The sequence below is a fragment of the Brassica rapa genome, chromosome A10 (assembly GCF_000309985.2).
Source record: "Brassica rapa cultivar Chiifu-401-42 chromosome A10, CAAS_Brap_v3.01, whole genome shotgun sequence".
Classification (NCBI taxonomy): Eukaryota; Viridiplantae; Streptophyta; class Magnoliopsida; order Brassicales; family Brassicaceae; genus Brassica; species Brassica rapa.
This window is the reverse complement of record NC_024804.2, coordinates 8,332,512-8,350,806: the sequence shown is the minus strand read 5'-3', so window position 1 is coordinate 8,350,806 and position 18,295 is coordinate 8,332,512. Positions and strand designations below refer to the sequence as shown.

General features: G+C 34.1%; 1 protein-coding gene and 1 pseudogene across 1 annotated transcript; one reads left to right on the top strand and one right to left on the bottom strand.

Moving 5' to 3' along the window:
* Nucleotides 1–285: 285 nt before the first annotated feature.
* On the bottom strand, nt 286–1,687 carry LOC103833033. The gene is made up of 6 exons (XM_009109137.2): nt 1,438–1,687; nt 1,306–1,361; nt 1,104–1,227; nt 905–1,011; nt 678–741; nt 286–591 (listed from the first exon to the last, which is right to left on the bottom strand). The coding sequence occupies exons 1-6, from the start codon at nt 1,601–1,603 to the stop codon at nt 512–514; spliced, it is 597 nt and encodes a 198-aa protein (XP_009107385.1). The 5' UTR covers nt 1,604–1,687; the 3' UTR covers nt 286–511.
* A 2,472-nt stretch (nt 1,688–4,159) lies between these two features.
* On the top strand, nt 4,160–9,890 carry LOC103833050 (annotated as a pseudogene).
* Nucleotides 9,891–18,295: the final 8,405 nt, after the last annotated feature.

Sequence of the window (18,295 nt, the reverse complement as noted above, 5' to 3'; positions counted from 1 at the left end):
AGCTGTCCTTTTGTGGACGGAATTACCCATGTTTTAGGTGGAAAGAGAAGTCTGTTCTTTTTAAAGAAGAGACTGCATGGTCAATTGGATTTGGTGGTACAATAACTAACTTATATTAGATTTTGGTTTGAGTAACTAAATGAATGTAACTTAGTTTACGACAAATGAGTTGCAATTTTCTTTTCTATTTTTGCCATTAATAAAAGGAAAGACATGTTCAATTTGATAAAAAAAAGTCAAAAAAAAAAAATCTTATTAGGAGAATTGAAAGTTGAATGTGTCATATTTTACGAATTCTCTCTATATTTTTTCAATCTTTGAGATTTCAGGTCCGCCTCTAGTCGTAACATTCTTATGGTCATCGATCTATTAAAAATGTCTTTTGAATAATGAAAGAAGATACTGAAGTAAACAACTATTCATTTGGTAGAACTGAAAACTTCAAATTTCTAAATGTCTTCCTCATTTAGCAGAATCACACATGCCAGTACCACAAACTCTCTTGTCTTGTCTATTCTGTCTTCGTAGGTGGGGACATATTATTGACAAGGGAACCCGTAACGATGATTGCTAATATCTGCACCACCGCTCCTGCAGTAGACAGCAAAACCAGAAGATCTATTATAACCACTTCGAATGTGTAAACTCAACAAATGAGGATGTTCTGAAAGTGTTACCCAATTGAGCAGAAATGAACCCTAAGAGCTCAAGGTTAGCTGCTGTTCCAGAACTATTCCGTTCCTATCAGGTGATAGCATCAACAACACCAAGCTCAGTTTCATAGTATTTGCTACCATACTGTTACTACCACAATCACCAGTTGGTTCGGACTAGTAAAAGAAAACTTTTGTCTGCTTTTAATCTGACTATAAATGCAAAGTATGTTTTGAGTTAAGCAAATCACCTCCATTGTTAATCTGCTCCTAACAGCAGAAAACACAGAAAGAACCATGACAACGGTGGAGGCAGCCGTGTAGAGCCTCAAAAGGTTTACTCTGCTGCGTCTGCAACCTTTTTCAACAGAAACAAAGACAAAGAAACCACAGGAATAAAAAAAAGATGGTTAGAGAGTAATAATAATGAGGTGGAAGAGAAGAGTTAACCAAAATCTCCAATGAATGCAAAGAGTAAGCCAATAGAAGCAGATGCAATTCCAAGGGTGTTCCTCTCCTCATTTTTAGTACTTGTCATGAATGCACACGACAGTCCAATTAGATAAATTGTAGCCTGCAAACAAGAACCAAAGAAATGCATTTATAAAATCGAGCTCCAGGACCTAATCTAGAGAATCACAGAGATTCGCACCTGAACAAGGATCAAAAGACGGAGACGAGATCTCCCTTTAGTGACCTTCGTGTAACCTAGGAGGCGCAATAGATTAAGAAGAGATCGGGAAAGAAAAAAGGAAGCGGAGTCATGGGTTTATGTAAGACTCACGAGAGTCAACCACCATCCGGTACGAGAAATCAGATCCATCGGTACCACTTGGCCTACCCGCCGCCGCCGCCGTCGTTTTCCTCTGCTGCATCTTCTCCGATTGGAAATTTAATTGACTGCTTCGATCGGAGAGAGATTGTGTCGTCGACCAAACTATTAGAAGCATCTAACCGAACTAAATAAAATAAAACTGAGATAAACCGAACGAGAAAGATACCGGTTAGAGTTCAGTTACAATTTTAAAGTGACGGAAACCACAACCCGGTCTTCCTTTGATTTCATTCGGTCGGCGATATCAAAGACCCATTATTCTCTATTTGATAGCCCATTTTTGATCTCGGCTTAAATTTTTTTGGGTCAGTGAGCTGAACATAATGGAAAAATAATTTTAGCAAAATAATTCGGTAGAAATTTGGGTGGAGGATGTGATAATTTAGCACAAAATTGGATACTAGCCATTTTCTTCGTGTGTGATGATCGTGCATACACACAACGTCCACGAAGCTGAAAGCCAAATTGATAGAATTGAATGAACATATAACATAGGAGAATGAAGATTTTGAGCACTTCTTTTAAACTTATCTACCATATGTTATTTTCTATAAAGATAATTAATTATATAATAGAATAGTATTAAAGTATAATATTTATCAAAATACGTGAAGTTTTGAAACTTAAAGTTCAGTTTATGCAATTTTTTTTGTATAAAAGACTTTTGTATTGAATTTTTTTGGATTTTAGTACAACTGGAATGAAGAAAAAAAAAATTAAGTTGAAACTTTCGATAACTGGGAATGGTACAAAAAACAACCAAATTGGATACAAAATAGAACAACGAAACCAAAAATACTCACAGCAACCGCCAGAAATAGCTGCTACGTCAGCTAAAGCACTCGCCACCGTTGAAATAAAGACCAGAAACTGGGAAGAGAAGCGACTTCCAACGATGAGCCAAACCGAACAAGCAGAGCAAAGGAGCAGAACGACACCGATAACTCAAAACACAGAAGATGAGGAAATGCAGATCGGAGAACCATGAAAGAAATAGAGGAGCGCAGACCAAGGAAGAAGCAAACTATTCAAATCGGCTTCGCTGTGCAGAGCCAGTGTTTGGAATAACTGAAATCGCACCCCACATCCAACTGGTCTCCGCCGCCACTGAGAAATCCTACTCTAGAGCTCCGCCCGGCGTCCTCAAAGTGGCTGAAAGAAAAAAATTTGAGAAGCTAGTGGTTCCGAAACAGAAACCAACCACGTCTTGCCTCCTCCCCGAGAACCTCCATGCTGCTGGATCTGAGAAGCACACCCGCTGTAGAACGCATGCGCCACATGTATAAATTCTGGGGGAACTTGATATCGACCTACCTCCATAGATCAGACCGGGAAGTGCAACCACAAAAGGAGAATGAACGTCAACGTGACTTCACCACCACCTCAGATCTAAACCACCACCGCCGATAAGAGAGAAAATGCACCAGTAGATGAAGCACGGGCTGAAGAACAAGAAAAAAGGACAAAAAGAGAGCCGTCTCATGTCGCTGAAAAAACTGATGTTGGAGAGACAACAGTTCAAGAAACGGCGTCTGCTTGAGAGAAAAGATGAGAAAAGAGAGATGAGATACTACTTATCTTAGATAAATGTATTTCTTATGTTTTAAATATCATCAAAAATATACTACTTATCTTAGAAATACATGTAAAAATGTTTTTTTCACAGTGGTTTTCTGATGACAATTGTGAATTATTTGACATGTATTCATTTCTGGCATTCTCCTGGTTGTGATGGCCATTGAAAACTCCATAAACACTGTAGAAACATTGATGGTATCTGGCGACGATGGTTGGTTAGCTTTCGCGCAAAGGAGACGGCGGTCATCTTTCAAGTCGTTTCGTATAATTGGGTAAGGTAGCTGTGTGGTTACTCTATCTCTATGAAGTTGTGTCTATGGTGAGAAAAAGATTTTATCATCTATGGCATGAGTGTTATCCGTTATCTGAAGTTGTTCTTCCTTTGTATTTGTTCTCTCATTTCTGTGAGCTTGCTCACCCATTTCGTGAGTGGTTGGATCCTTCAGTTCTGCTTCGACAGCTTCTCCTCATGTCTCCACCAAGGAGTGATTTAGAAGCTCTAGAAATATTGGGATTAGGTTTTCTGGTTCGGACCAGGACTTCTGTTGGTAGTCTCGATTAGGTCAGTTGAAATTGTGATCGGTGAGAAGTCATGGGCTGAGAGTGGCCATCCCAATGGCACGACGATTTCTTGATTGCATCGGCATGACGGTCTGTTATTTCTTCAGAATCTGAAGTGCTTGCGGATAGATTTCGTCTCCATTGCAGCTTGTGTTGTTCAGAGGGTCTGTGTTGCTTGTGTCAGGCTACACATCCTCGATCAGTGGTTTAGCGAGGCTCAATTGGCTCTTCCTTAGGTTTGATATCTCTGTCCTCTCTTACCGTCGTAGTTTAGAGCTTCATGGTCAACGAGAATTATGGGCTTAATGAGATAATCAAGAACCAACTACTCTGATGATGTCATGATAATCTAAGAATTTCAGAACAGATTACCAGATTAATGCGTTGGTGTAGTGGGCGAGCAAAGCTAATTTTGTGAGGTTTGAATTAGATAATTTTTGTTTGATTCAAACTTGTAATTGACATTGAAATTTTTATTTTATCGAGTCGTTCTATAAAAATAAATGTTCACAAAAAAGGAAAAAAAACGTTGATGTTGAAGTCAAGGTTCCAAATTATAGAAATTTAGTGGGGCTTATTGGATTAGGGATTTCATCAAATTTTAGGATTTTGCCAAATCTTCTCTTATTGGATTAGGTATTTATAAAAAGTTCTACAAATCCTCTCTTATTGAATGTAACATTTATAAAAACCCTACCAAATCACCTCTTATTGTAAAATATGGATTTCATCAATGAGATTTATCAGAAATTATTTTAGATTATTGAAAACTATGATTTACTCTTCAAATCCAATAAAAAGAATACCATCTAAAGAGATGGAATTTAAGAAAAAACAATTATTTCATATTTGGGACAAGAGAACGGATCAGAGAGAAGCACTACGGCTCCAACATCATCCTCAAGTCACAGCTCTAGAACAGCTTCCTCTTCTCCATCCCTGGTATCCTCGCTCCCATCTCCGGCGTCACTATCCGCGATCTCGATCGACTCTCCACCAAAACCCCGTCCTCTACGTCACCTTCCCTCCAGGGTCGAATAAACCTTTTTGGAACGATCTTGTATCCGAAGAACAGATACTTGTCTCTGCAATTCTCTAGGTGGCAAAAACGTCTTATGCGATAACTATTTTGATAACATGAAAATCATGGTGGATTAGGACTAAAGAGGAAAACCCTGAAGAAGCCCGTCTTGATTTCCCAGAAGAATTGTCTCAGGCAGAGCAGACTGAGTTTGATTTCCGAGGTGGTGCAGGAGCAGTAGCAACAGCAGCTTCGGTTAAGACGGTTGCGATTCCTGAAACTGGTAGCTAACCAACGGAGACAGAGACAGACTCACCTGAAGTTGAAATGGAGGAGCTTTTGTCTGATGATGGAGAGTATATGGCTGATAAGATTCAAGTTACACCAGTTCAACTAACTCAGGTTCAACAGTCTCAGAGAATTTCTGGCAAGAAGTTCAACTTTGCAGAAACTTTTCCAGAAAACTCTTCAGGTCAAAGTGAACTAGTTAAGACAATACATCTGATGAAGAAGATGGAAACCTGTGTTGGAATCTGATTTTTCAATAAAAGGTCGTGAGGAACCTCAAGCTGATATTACTATTACATCAGCAGGCAAGTTGCTTAATGAACTTCCAGCTAAAAAGGAAAAAACAATCATCAAAGACGGTAGCTCGTTCAAGCTACTGTAGCCAATATATTCAAGAAAGCAGAGCAGAAAACAGCTGGTCCTTCAAAGAAGAAATCATCATCGAAGGCCTAAGTTTTGTACTTTCGAGAAGAAATAGAGGTATGTTGTTTCTTGTGCTGTGAGAATGAACAAATCAAAGTGCGATTCTTACACTGAAATCTGAGTTCAGTAGAGGAACAGTTGATTATATATATGGTTTGGATCTGTCTAACGATGGATTAAGTGGTGTTATCCCATCAGAATTGGAGTACTCTCAAAACTACGAAGCCATGAATCTATCTCACAATTTCTTGTCGAGCTCTATACCGGATATCTTCTCAAAGCTGCTGGACATTGAGACCTTGATCTTTCTTATAACATGTTACATAGAAACATACCTCTTCAGCTAACAAACCTTACTTCTCTTGCGGTATTCAAGTCTCATGAACAATATATCAGGTATCATTCTCCAAAGAAGACAATTTAGCACCTTCAACGAGAAAAAAACTACATAGGCAATCCTCTTATTGGCGGATTACCGACAGAGAGAAGATGTGTAGGAGCACATAGGGAGCACATAACAGAGGAGAAATAGAAGAGTTGGACTTTTGTTTGAACTCTGCAACCTATCAAAAAACGTTTTAATTTTTTTTCACCGTACGCGCAATCGTTACAAGACTATATTTCTTTATAATGTATAGTAATATCATTTGATAATATATGTTTTAATATAAACCTAACAATCAGATTACGATTTTGTAGTTTAGTGGTTTAAGTTTTTGTTAAAAAAATATTAAAAAGATTTTACCATATCCTACCAAATTCTCTTTTTAAATCTCCATCAAAATCCTTGAATTCAACAAAACCCTCCATCAAAATCCTTGAATTCAACAAAACCCTCTAAATCTTAAAATCTTGAAAACTTTCTCAAATCCCTAATTCAATAAGGCCCCCTTACACTCTTCTCCTCCATGTCCATGTGTGAACTGCAGTGTAATCTATATCATAATACTATTAAACAGTTAAAAAAGAAATATGTTATATATAACATAATTAAGAAAAACAAAATAGTATAGTATATACGATGATTTGCAAATCAAAATTGAAAAGACGTTTCTAATGGGTGCAATAGAATATATAGTTTGTTGATTTCTTAACTTCTTACTATATTGATTTTGTAATTGGATAATATATTTTCATAAATAATATGAAAAAATGTTATTTTAACAACGTATAAATTATAAATTTGTCATAAAATGATTCAAAGCTTGATTTTAAATACAAAAATATCCCAGATTGAATTAAAGTAACCCGAAAGAAAAGTGAAGTTACAATCAGCCCCTTGTGACAAAACAAAAAAACTTGTATGCACTTTTACGAAAATAAAAGTCTTCTCATGTATTAGATCTTAAAAATAATTTATAAATTTTATAAAAATAGTTTTATGGGGAAAATTGAAATCATGTACTTATAAACATTTCTACATGATGTGAATTTATATTTACTAAAATTGAATTATTTTCAACATAGATGAGTGAATTTAGATTGAGTCATAGTAGTATTTGGTTTTGGGTTTGGTAACATATGTTATAGTATCATTTGTATTTTTAGGGTTAGATTTTGGAATATTAACCTTTTTTTAAGTTAAATTTTACTTACATGTGTTCAGTTTTGTGTACTCTAAACATTTTATAAGTTTATTTTAAGTTTAATGAAGTGTTTTTTGTTAGTTAGTTAGTTTTTCGATTATAGGGTTTGGGAGACTTTCCAAGAAGTATTCTAACATATAATGCACTGGAAGACTTAGTCGAAGACTTCACAACAAAGTCTAAATTTTAGTGAAATTTAGGTTTTCCACCTAATCATTAATTTAGAAATTTAGGTTTCCCGCCTAATGTGAATTCTTCCAGAAGTCTTCCATGAAGTCTTCTCATGTATTAGATCTTAAAAATAATTTATAAATTTTATTTTATATTTTTTGGGGAAAAAATCTAAATCGTATAATTGTAGATATTTTTAAATCATGTAAATTTAGATTTACTAAAATTGAATTTTTCAGCATAGGTGAGTGAATGTAGTCATGTAGATTGCGTCATGACTCATGATAGTCTTTGGTTTAGGGATTGGTAACATTATAGTATTGTTTGTATTTTTAGGGTTAGATTTTGAAATCTTGATTTTTTTTTAATAAAAAAAGTAAATTTGACTTATATGTGTTTAATTTTGTGTATATTAAACACTTTATAAGTTGATTATATGTTTAATGAAGTGTTTGTTGCTATTTAGTTATTTATTTGGTTTTATGGTTTAAAATACTTGAAGACTTTTGCGGAAGTCTTCTAACATGTAATGCATTAGAATATTTATTGTGAAGTCTTCTCAAACGAATAGCAAATTTGGGGTGAGAAGACTGCCCTGGAATTTTTTCTACTTAAATAAAGAAAATTTGTACATTATCTTTTTTTCATATCAAATAGTTGCAACAAAAATGTAATATTTCTCACTCTAAAACTCTACAGCCTCTCTCTAATCTTTTTGAACTTGAAAATACCAATAAATCTAGTTCTCATTCTTCTTATGTCTTTCTCACTAATTTATTGTTTTGCCGATTTATCATTATATGGTTCTCATCTTTCGCTCCTTCAAAAGTAGATCTATAAATTTTGGATTTTATTTTTGTGTTTTTATATGTTATATTCTAAAAAACTATAGATCAACCTAATGTGACTGTCTTGTTTAGTATTTAAGCATAAAAATATTTTTATTTTTTTCTCTGTTTTGAACTCATTTGGATGTTTTGAATAGGCAAAGTTTTTTAGATCTGAATCAGAATTTTGAAGACTTCTCATAAGACTCTCGGAAGACTTCTCGAAAGACTTCTTGGGAAGTCTTCTAATGCATTTTATGCTAGAAGAGTTCCCAAGAAGTCTTTTGTCCAAAGTGGTACCCATTTTGGATAGATTTAGCCTTATGTAACTGTCTTGATTATTATTTAAGCATAAAATTTTATTTTTGAAAGTTTTCTCTGTTTTGAGACTTTGGAAGACTTCTCAGAAACTCTCAGAAGACTTCTCGGGAAGTCTTATAAGGCATTTTATGTTACAAGACTTCCCAAGAATTCTTTCAAAGTGTTCTCCCAAAGTGGTACAAAGGGATGATGTCAAGTGGAGTCCAAGCTTATCTATGTCGTAGAATGATATCTAGCTCCATTTTTAATAGTTTTGTTTATGGTATGTTTTATGATTTGTATGTGTACTCTTTTAGTTGTGAATTATTTTGTAAACTTGAAGAGATGTTAATGAAAATAATTTGGTAAATATGTTCATGTTTTGCCAAAAGTTCTTAACATTATTGAAGTTATTGATACAACAGACGAAGAAACATTTTAACTATTCTACCTACTTGTAACAAAAGACAACAACACAAAACTTAGTCAAATTTACTAAAACTAAGAGAGAAGACTTCTGACAAAAACTTTGTCAAATCCACAAAAGATCAAATTTTAATTTTAAGTGAAAGTTAAAATTTTAAGTCTCATGGAAGTTAAAAAAATTATGTCTCATGATCTAAAAAGACACATTAAACCACATGACTTGATATTCTTAAATTTACTTAACAGTTTTGAAAGTTAAAACAAACATATCTTAGAAGTTACTTAACACTCTTGAAAAATTAACATAGAAGACTTTTTAAGAAGTCTTCTCGGATTAGCTAGAAACATTAGTAAACATGAATATTTGTAACCTCATAATTATCATCAAACAAGTTATGAATTTCATCCAGGAGCCGCAATATTGACTTAATATACATGAATAGTAAAAACTATTAAAAAATCATTTTAATTGTAGAGAAAATAAAAGTTTATTAAACATTGACGTATAAGGCTTCCTAACAACTCTTCTCAGAGAAGACTTCTACGGAAATTTTTTATTTAAGTTATTTTTGCAATTGCAAATTTACAAAGAAAGACTTCTAGAGAAGTCTAATTTACAGAAGATATCTTGATAAGTCTTACTTTGTAAATATTAGCTTACTTATTTGAAAATTCTCGAAAATACTATAAAAGACTTCTTCTTTGATAAACATCTTAGTTTTGCAACTGGATAGAGTTTTTGCACATATTTGACTTCTTCTTAGAAGACTTCTATTCTTACGGTCACATGAACTCTTCTCACTATCCCAAGAAATCTGCGTAGGTTACTTTTTCAATTTTTGACTTTTTTAGAAAAATCTTCTCTTGTAACCATATGTTTGACAAAAACCAAGAATAAAATTTGAGAATACTTCTCGAGAAGTTTCATGGTTGAAGACTTCTTAAGAAGTTTTCTAATTAGTATTAGTTTTTTCACTATTAATTTTCAGTTACAAACCTAACCTACGCAGAATTTTTGCGAGAGTGAGAACACTTCAAAATTTTGACAAAACTTTGGTCAATTGGAAAACTAACTTGTTTATCCGAAAAGAGTTTTCGAGAAATCTTCTCGCTTTTTTTTGTTAACAAAAAAAGTTAGAAAACTTCTAAAGAATTCTTCTCTAAACACACACACACACACACACACACAAAAATGCCAATTGTAAAACTAACCTATGCATTGACCGGAAGACTTCTCTAAAAGTCTTATCGATGGAGAAACTTCTAAAGAAGTTTTCTTCGTGAAACAAATCTAAAAAATTCAAATATCATTTTTAGATTCGGTGAGATTCATGTTTAGCTTTTACAAGAACACATAACTTCTTAATGGAAGTTACTCACTTGTTCTTAACCAGGAATCATGAACTTGAGTAACTCTATAAGCTTATAGTTTTTGAAATAAAAAGTTAGGAATTTTGGATTAAATAAGATATAAAGTGAAAGAGAAAGGGTTTATGTGTGTAAGAAATGAGGATATGAAGATGTATATGATGATTTTAGGTGCATTTAGAGCTTGAAATTAGTTGTTCATGGTGGTTGGTGTTTTGATGACGATGACAATGACAATGTTGTAAATAAACGCGGCAGATGATACATGAGTCAAATACTCACTTTAAAAGAAAGGTTTTTTTTTTTGAATAATTCGAGTTTCTATGGTGAATAGGACAAATGAACGTTTCAAAAAAAATGATTACTTTTGGAATTGACTCCAAATTTTGAGTTATATCTTTGTTATAAAATTATATTTTCTAAGGAATTTATGTTCGTTTGAACACTTTTATGTCATAGGATATATAGAAACGATGTATATTTTTACCATTATACTTATTTGATTGAATTATATTTGGTAAGAAAGACATACAAAATGAAAAAAAAACTAAAAAGGGGTGGTGGCAATGTTTTTAAACCCGACCCGGATACTGAACCGGACAGCTTACCGGGTTACTGGATCACTGGGTCGACCGCGGATGAACCGTGGGTTAATAAATTAATTAATTTTATTATATAATAATATATCAGCTATGCAAATAAAAATATAGAAACTAAAGTTTAATATTTTCTATTTTTTAAACATAAAATAATAGTTTGGATATGTATATATTTTATGTTTAAAAACATTTAGAAAATACTTAACTTTGGTTTTTATATTTTTATTTTCATTTGACATACAAAATATCAAAAAAATAGTTTAGACTATTTAAATTTTTTTCTAACAAGATAAGAGTTATGGCATCTAAAATAAATCAAAACATAAAATTTATAAATATTTAAATATTTAAATGTCTAATGTGAATAATAAATTAAACTACAAATACAAAATAAACCAAAAGTAAAAGATCATTTAATAAATTATCGATAACGGAAATAAACTAACACCAAATAACATCAACTAATTTTGGTTCTCTCTACCATCGTTCACTTTATTTTCTTCAAGTGACATAGTGAAATCTTCATCAAAATCAAAAAATCACAAATATAAAACTGAAAAAAAAACATAATTTTTTTTTGTCAGTACCTAACTTCTTAATTGAAAATTTAGAATATCAAACAAAATTAAAAACTAAAAAAAGAAGTAAAAGTTATTTATTGGTTCGACTGATGGTTCAACCGGTACCGGATTTCGGGGTTTACCGGGTTTTTGCGGTTTTTTGCGGGTTTCTAAATATTGGGTTTTTTACAAAACCCAAACCGAATTTTTTCTGGGTCACCAGGTTTACCGGTTCAACCGCGGGTCCGGGTCGGTTTCAAAACAATGGGTGGAGGGGATTCTAACTATTTTTAAATGATAACTATTTTCATAAATATTTTAAGTTTATTATAAAAAAATTAAGTTGTCGAATCATTTATAAATATTTAAGAGTAATTTATAAATTTAACTCTATCTCTAAATATTATACTCTAAACAATAATCACTAAATCTTATGTCTAAATGTTAGATTGTTTTTGAATAAATGTACTTTTCAAAAATGGTATACAACTTGCTGTATTTCAACTAATTTCTTTTAAAAAATATATGATCAAATGGTTTTGATTGATTTCATTCTAGTCTTATCTCTTTGACTTTGGGATGAATAATAAGTATTCCCGATCGTTAGATCGGCCTCCTCTTCTGCAAAATATACAAGATTCCATTTGTTTGGGTTGGATTCTCTTTCTAATCTATGATACACATTTATTCCTTTTCAATAAGAGTCAATCTTTACCTTATAGTAAAGCCGATAGGCGTTTTGGTAAAGTATCTTAGCGACAAGGATGCGGTGGAGTTGGATTGACATCGATTAACTTAACGGAGGTTTAGAAGAGCCGGAGTTTTCTTTATGAGGACGGTCCAGGAAGATCTCTTGTTTGGTCAGATCGATCTATCTCAGAGTTATAATCGGCGGTAGATGGAGATCCATCAGCACAAGCAAAGGTTGGAGCAGAGGTGGAGTTAAAAGTTTCTGACGTTTTACAGCGAGGTTATCACGGATTCTCCGATGGTGAGAAGAGAAACACGGAGGTTTCAGTACACATGAGTCCCGGTGGCGAAGAATTGAGGCGGCAGAGATGCTGTCTCGCATTATGGACACGTATTACCATCAGATGTCCTCAGATCTTCACCAGGCTGGCACGTGGAAGGAAATCAATTACAAGCCGATCTCTATCTTGAACCTATATTGATAGGGCTTCTCTTGTTTTATATTATTGGACTTCGTTTTGTAACAATGTCAAATCTTGTAAAACAGCCCATTGGGCTAGTTTAATGAAAATATTGTCGACACAAAAAAAAAAAAGTCAAGCAATGTGGGCGTTGAGATTACAATTGAGTGAGATGGATTTTTAAAACTTGTGAAATGATAAGCGGGCGTTGCGGGGGATAAACATGGATAAAACACAATTAAGTGCTTATCATATGTTCTTTATTTTTTCGCGAATCGTGCTACGGAGAAGTCAACGACAGTTTCTGCGTTCCGTGTTACAGATCCAATCTACACCCACAGTTTCCATCCCTATGGTTCTTGACGTTCATACACCTTCCAGCTAATGGACTCTGCCATCGCAAATTACTATGAAGATTTTTCGAATGAGGATACTACGAGATATGTGGTGATTGCTTGGGATGTGTGCATATCACATGGCTGGTTTATCATATAAGGATTAGTTTCTCATTATCATAATTTATGGCAGCAATATAATTAAAGTGATATATCATACAATAAAAATGGATAATATGTTAAAAGCACATTAAAACATGGTACTATCCCTATGACCCTATATATGTTATATATAAGGCACGTGAAGCAACCCCAACTCCAACATCAATGTTTCCCAGCGCGAGTCACTACGCGAACATCGACTGTCTTTTTTGGAAGAAAAACGATATAGAAGACCCTGAGCTGGATAAAGACACATATCTCTGGATTATGTGGTATATTTGGAAAGTGGGGAATGATAAACTATTCAGAGGAATAGACAGGGACCCTTTGGAAATTGTCCGACATGTTAAACATGTTGATGAAAGAAAGGTGTAGTTTTGTCCCTCACTCCCAACCAGTTTACACAAGATTTTTGCTGATAAAACATCTCCTCAATTGCTACTAAGTGGTTCCATCTATCCAAAGCCTCAGCTGCAATCCGAAAGGAATCAATAGAGGGATGCACCAACGCCTCATTCTGCCGGTCACATAGCACTGCATAGGCTTCACGAGTCTTAGTAGTGATGTCGCCATACTATGTCTGGTTTAAAGCACGAAGATCAGATTTTAGAAGTTTAAGCTTCATGTGAAAGATGAAGAGTCATACGAGAGTGAAACAGTGGAGGGCTTGAGTCCCATATCATTTTCACCATTAGAATATACTGATTATGATCTGCAAGGTAGATAAAAACCAAAAAGGTTTCCTATTACCAGCAGGCCGATCAGCAATGCGGACATAACACCTTGCATGATTAGAGATAACACCTGCTTTGAAATGAGCTTGAGAGTAAGGAAAAACTCGGAGCCAGTCTCTATCAACCAAAGCACGATCCAGATTTTTACCAATTGGATCCCTCTCATGTTTGTTCCACCAAGTAAAAAGTGCACCAGTTGCTGATAGATCTGAAAAGCCACAGTCCGAGACCACATCCTGAAACTGCTTCATCCCCGTTTAGTCTGGTAAATAATCTGTAGCTCCGGAGTGCTCCTGAGAAGAGAGAGTGACATTGAAGTCACCAATAAAGATCCATGGCATATTTAAGTGACCATAAGCGGCTTGATCAGTTGCTCGAATATCAGCCGACAGAGTCTGTCGATCGACAAGGTAGTTAGAAGCATAGATAACGGAACAAATAAACTGCTCACCAGTAACATGGTTCTGAACGGCACAAGAAATGATCTGACTAGTTTTATTCAATTGAGTAACAATCACCTGATCAGACCAGCAAAACCAAATCCTCCCAAGGTGGTGGTACTCATAGTTTGCAATAGAGTTCTAACTCGGTAAAGCATCAGTAACAATACTATGGAATTTATCCTGCTGAATTCTCGTCTCTAACAGGCACCCGAAATTTAGCTTTTCAGACTGAATCTATTTCCGTAATACCTCATGTTTGCGCGGCATATTGAACCCGTGCATGTTCCAAGCGAAGAAGGACGTCATATCTTCCTAACGGAAGATTTTTTTACTCCAAATTGTAGATGCTGCAACTTTAAATCACGAACTGATGCCACTCTCTTCTTCTGAGATTTGTTTGCCATCTTTGCGTAGAACCTTTTGGAGCCTTTCGGGTGGTCTTAAGTCTCGCCTCCGTATTTTCATTCAGTTCTCCCTCTTCAAAATCCTCCTGATCGTCAGAAATTTCCTCTTCATCTACATCTGCCAAAGGCTGGAAACAAGAAGGAGAAACCGTAATGGCAGATTCCGAACCGTCACTAGGTTTGTGAGAGCGCCTATTCTCTTGCGTAGAATGCCCAACATTCCTCCATTCTTTCTTACTCCCATCAAGAGCTGGAATATCCTGCACCTCCTACTGCCTTCCATCCACCATACCTCCATTAATCTCTTCGTCTGACCTAGAGACATCCTTATGTGTCGTCCGCAGATGCAGCAACCTGGTCTACTTCTGCAATGGTTTGTCCAACTTCTCCAACATCCACGGCCTGTTGATCCGGCACCAGCAGAGCAGTTACAGAGAACACTTCAAGATCACTTATCAGAGAGTGAACAACCTCCCTTGCAGCGCTGCCGTCTAAAGCTGGAGTGGGGGTAGTAGTACTCTTATCATTGATATGGGCGATTTCTTCTGAATGGTGACCGTGCCATACTTACAGTCTCCTCCCTTATGTCCCCACTTCTTGCAAACTGCGCACCTTTGTGGGAGCCAAGGATAACTTACCACCACTGTAACCTTAGAACCATCAACATCGAAGAATGAAATCCGTTCAACAAGAGGTTTCTGAAGATTCACCTCCACTAAAACTCTAGCGACATCCAGTCTTACACACTTCTCCGTAGTGGGATGAAGCTTAACAAAACAACCCGTTGCGCCTGCCAGACACTTGAGTCCCTTGTGAGAGAACAAGTGACTTGGCACTCCTTTGAGATCCACCCACATAGGCATACCAGAAAATTCTGGAGCCGTTGAAGCTGTAGCCGGAGACCACTCAATAACCACAAGAGGAACGTCTGACACATGCCAGTACTTGCGTCGAAGGACCCGTAAACGAGTCTGAGGATTTTCCACACGGAATAGGACCATGTTCTTTTCATTGACGGTTGATCATGAACGGACCCCACATCGCCAATAAAGTAACCAACCACAAAACTTTTCCAAGAATATTCGGATCTATGAGGATCGCAGAGGGGATCTGAATTGAGGCTTCTCCATTAACGATCTCAATCATTTCACAATCTGTATAACTAGCATCCGAAGCGTGCTCCTTGCGCCATAGAGAGCTCTGTTCTTCGACAATGGTACCATCGGCCGGAGGAGGAGATTCCACATCTGGTGGAATGGGGTCCAGAGACACCATTGAAACGCCGGTGAAAGTGGAAGGGAAATCTATGTATCCCCGTATCACTGTCGTCCTATCGCGCTGTATCGTTGCCGCCTTATTTAATTGTATCTAGTTTTCTAGAAGACTAAAATTATGAATGGGAGATAAATAAAAAGGTGGATTTTACTTAAAAGGTGGAGAGTCTACCTTTTATTTCCATTCATGTAAAATAAAAAAATATAAAATATGATAAATTATACACATGTGATCCAAAATAGTAGAGTATACACAAGAAAAAAAAAAGTTTGAATAGAGAAAAACACCAACATGTTCGGACTGCATATTTACTTTCCATTCAACATCTTATATCACTTGTGAAGTGATACACTTTTCAAAATAAATATTTACCGACAGCATGTGGTTCAAATATGAAAATAAAAATCATGAACCATCTTGTACATTAGTTACTCATTAATTTTATAATGTTACTAGCGTTCCATCAATTTTGTTTTGGAGAATTTTCATGTTTATCATATTGTTGTTATCACTATTCATGTTTGCCTTCACTAAAGAGACATTTTCAAAACTATTTTCTTCATTAAAGACTCTTATACATTTTTTCTATATATATATAAAATAAATAATTATTTAGATAAATTAATTTATCATATTTTATATTTTTCATTAAAGACTCTTACTCATTAATTTTATAATGTTAAACTTTTTTTAAAATACAAAAAATTGAAATTTGTTTTCAATTTATTATTTTTTCAAATTTTCTTTTTGAAATTCGAAAAATCTTTAGAAATTCGTTTTAAAAAATTTTTGAAACACTTTTAAATATTGATTTATATATTTATTAGAATTTTAAACTCCACTTTCCAAAAACTATATACCTCACCCCTCAACTCTAAACCCTAAGTATAGATTAGTTAACTCTAGAGTTATAAGTGTTTTTTTCTTCTTTTATAGTGAAGATAAAAGTTGTTAAACTAAACATAAAAAGTGTTATTAGGAATGTGATATTTCTGGAAATTTCCCTTTTAATTTATAGTTTAATTTATGTTTTATTTAAATAATAAGTAACGAATGTTAGCTTTGATCTTAAAGGTTTCATTCATAAAAAATCTACAAAAGTTAGATCTTCCACAAAATAAGAATTCATATATTTACATATGTAAGATTTATCTGTTTAAATATTTTTTATTTGATGACCATTTTTAAAACATAATTAAACATACTTATAAAATTAAATTATAATTTAAAATATTATGAAAATTATAGATAAAAGCATACAAAATTACTAATAGTTAGGTAAATATAATAATCACCATTCATAAAATGGTAGACTTTGAATATAAAATCACATTAAAATATATATATACACATAAATTTGATGACAACAAAATGTACATAAATTTGTAAATATTTTATTATATATATTTAAAAAATATATAATATTATCAAAGAGACATAATAAGTTTTATTAAATCATCCAAATTTAAAAAATATAAAGTACTATTTAGATTCATGCAATAATATAAATAAAATAAGTTAATAAATATTTATATTGTTTTCATATTCGTATGATATTTGGTATGTAACAAAGTATATTTTATAACATACTTATTTTAATTATGAAAGTAAATAATAGTATAAAATTTTATATAAACTATTTGAATTTTGTATAATACTTTGAAACAAATTTTGTTATCCATTTTCACCATTCTTATTTTGATTGGGGAGCGGGCAAAAGGTAAGGTGGATGAAACACAAGAATTTCTGTAAATTAAAATTTGATCTGCTTTATTTATTATTATTATATATTTCTCGACTGTGTGCAGTCAAAATTTGTGAGAACTGCTATATACTATAATCATATAACATTTGTGAAAGTATTTTTAGCGTTTCTTTTATTTTTATTATTAAATTGATTTTTCACATCATGTAATTGTTGACTTTGTGTTTTGAGAATAATTTTGAAATACAATAATAATTTATCAATTTTGTTTTGAACTAACTAATTCAATTAATTTTACTGTAGATTAAATTTATTTTTCAATTCATCTTTAACTGGATTTACACTCATACATACAATGATTTTGTATCCAAATCTCCTAGAGACTACTAGGAAGGTACCAAAAACCTCCATAAAAAGATAAAAAGATTAAATAGCAAGAGATAGGTTTAGTCTACACCTAAATGACTAAGCTAAAGCTAACGAATACAACATACGGTAGACAACATATGAACTCTAGGAGGCCAACAGCTTCAGTTTGCTAGAAGAACCTGCAAACAAAGACCCTAACCATCAGAAACAGAGTCTTGGTGAAAGTTCTGAAGGATGATCCCAATAATGAGAAGCGGGGGAGGTTAGGCGTCCCTGCCACGGTACTCGTGAAGAAGCCTTCACCAAACACAACGAACCAGAAACCAGCAGACTAACATCAAGAACCCATCTGACAAAACAGACAACAAGTAATGAAGAACAAGGAGAGTCTTTAGGGGCATATGCAGAGCTTTAATATCCCGACTCCGGCCACGACACAAGAAGAGAATCTCGGGGATAACTCTGTAGAACACTATGCTGGAAAGGATGTGAGGAGTAACCACTGGTGTCCTTCCTGAGTT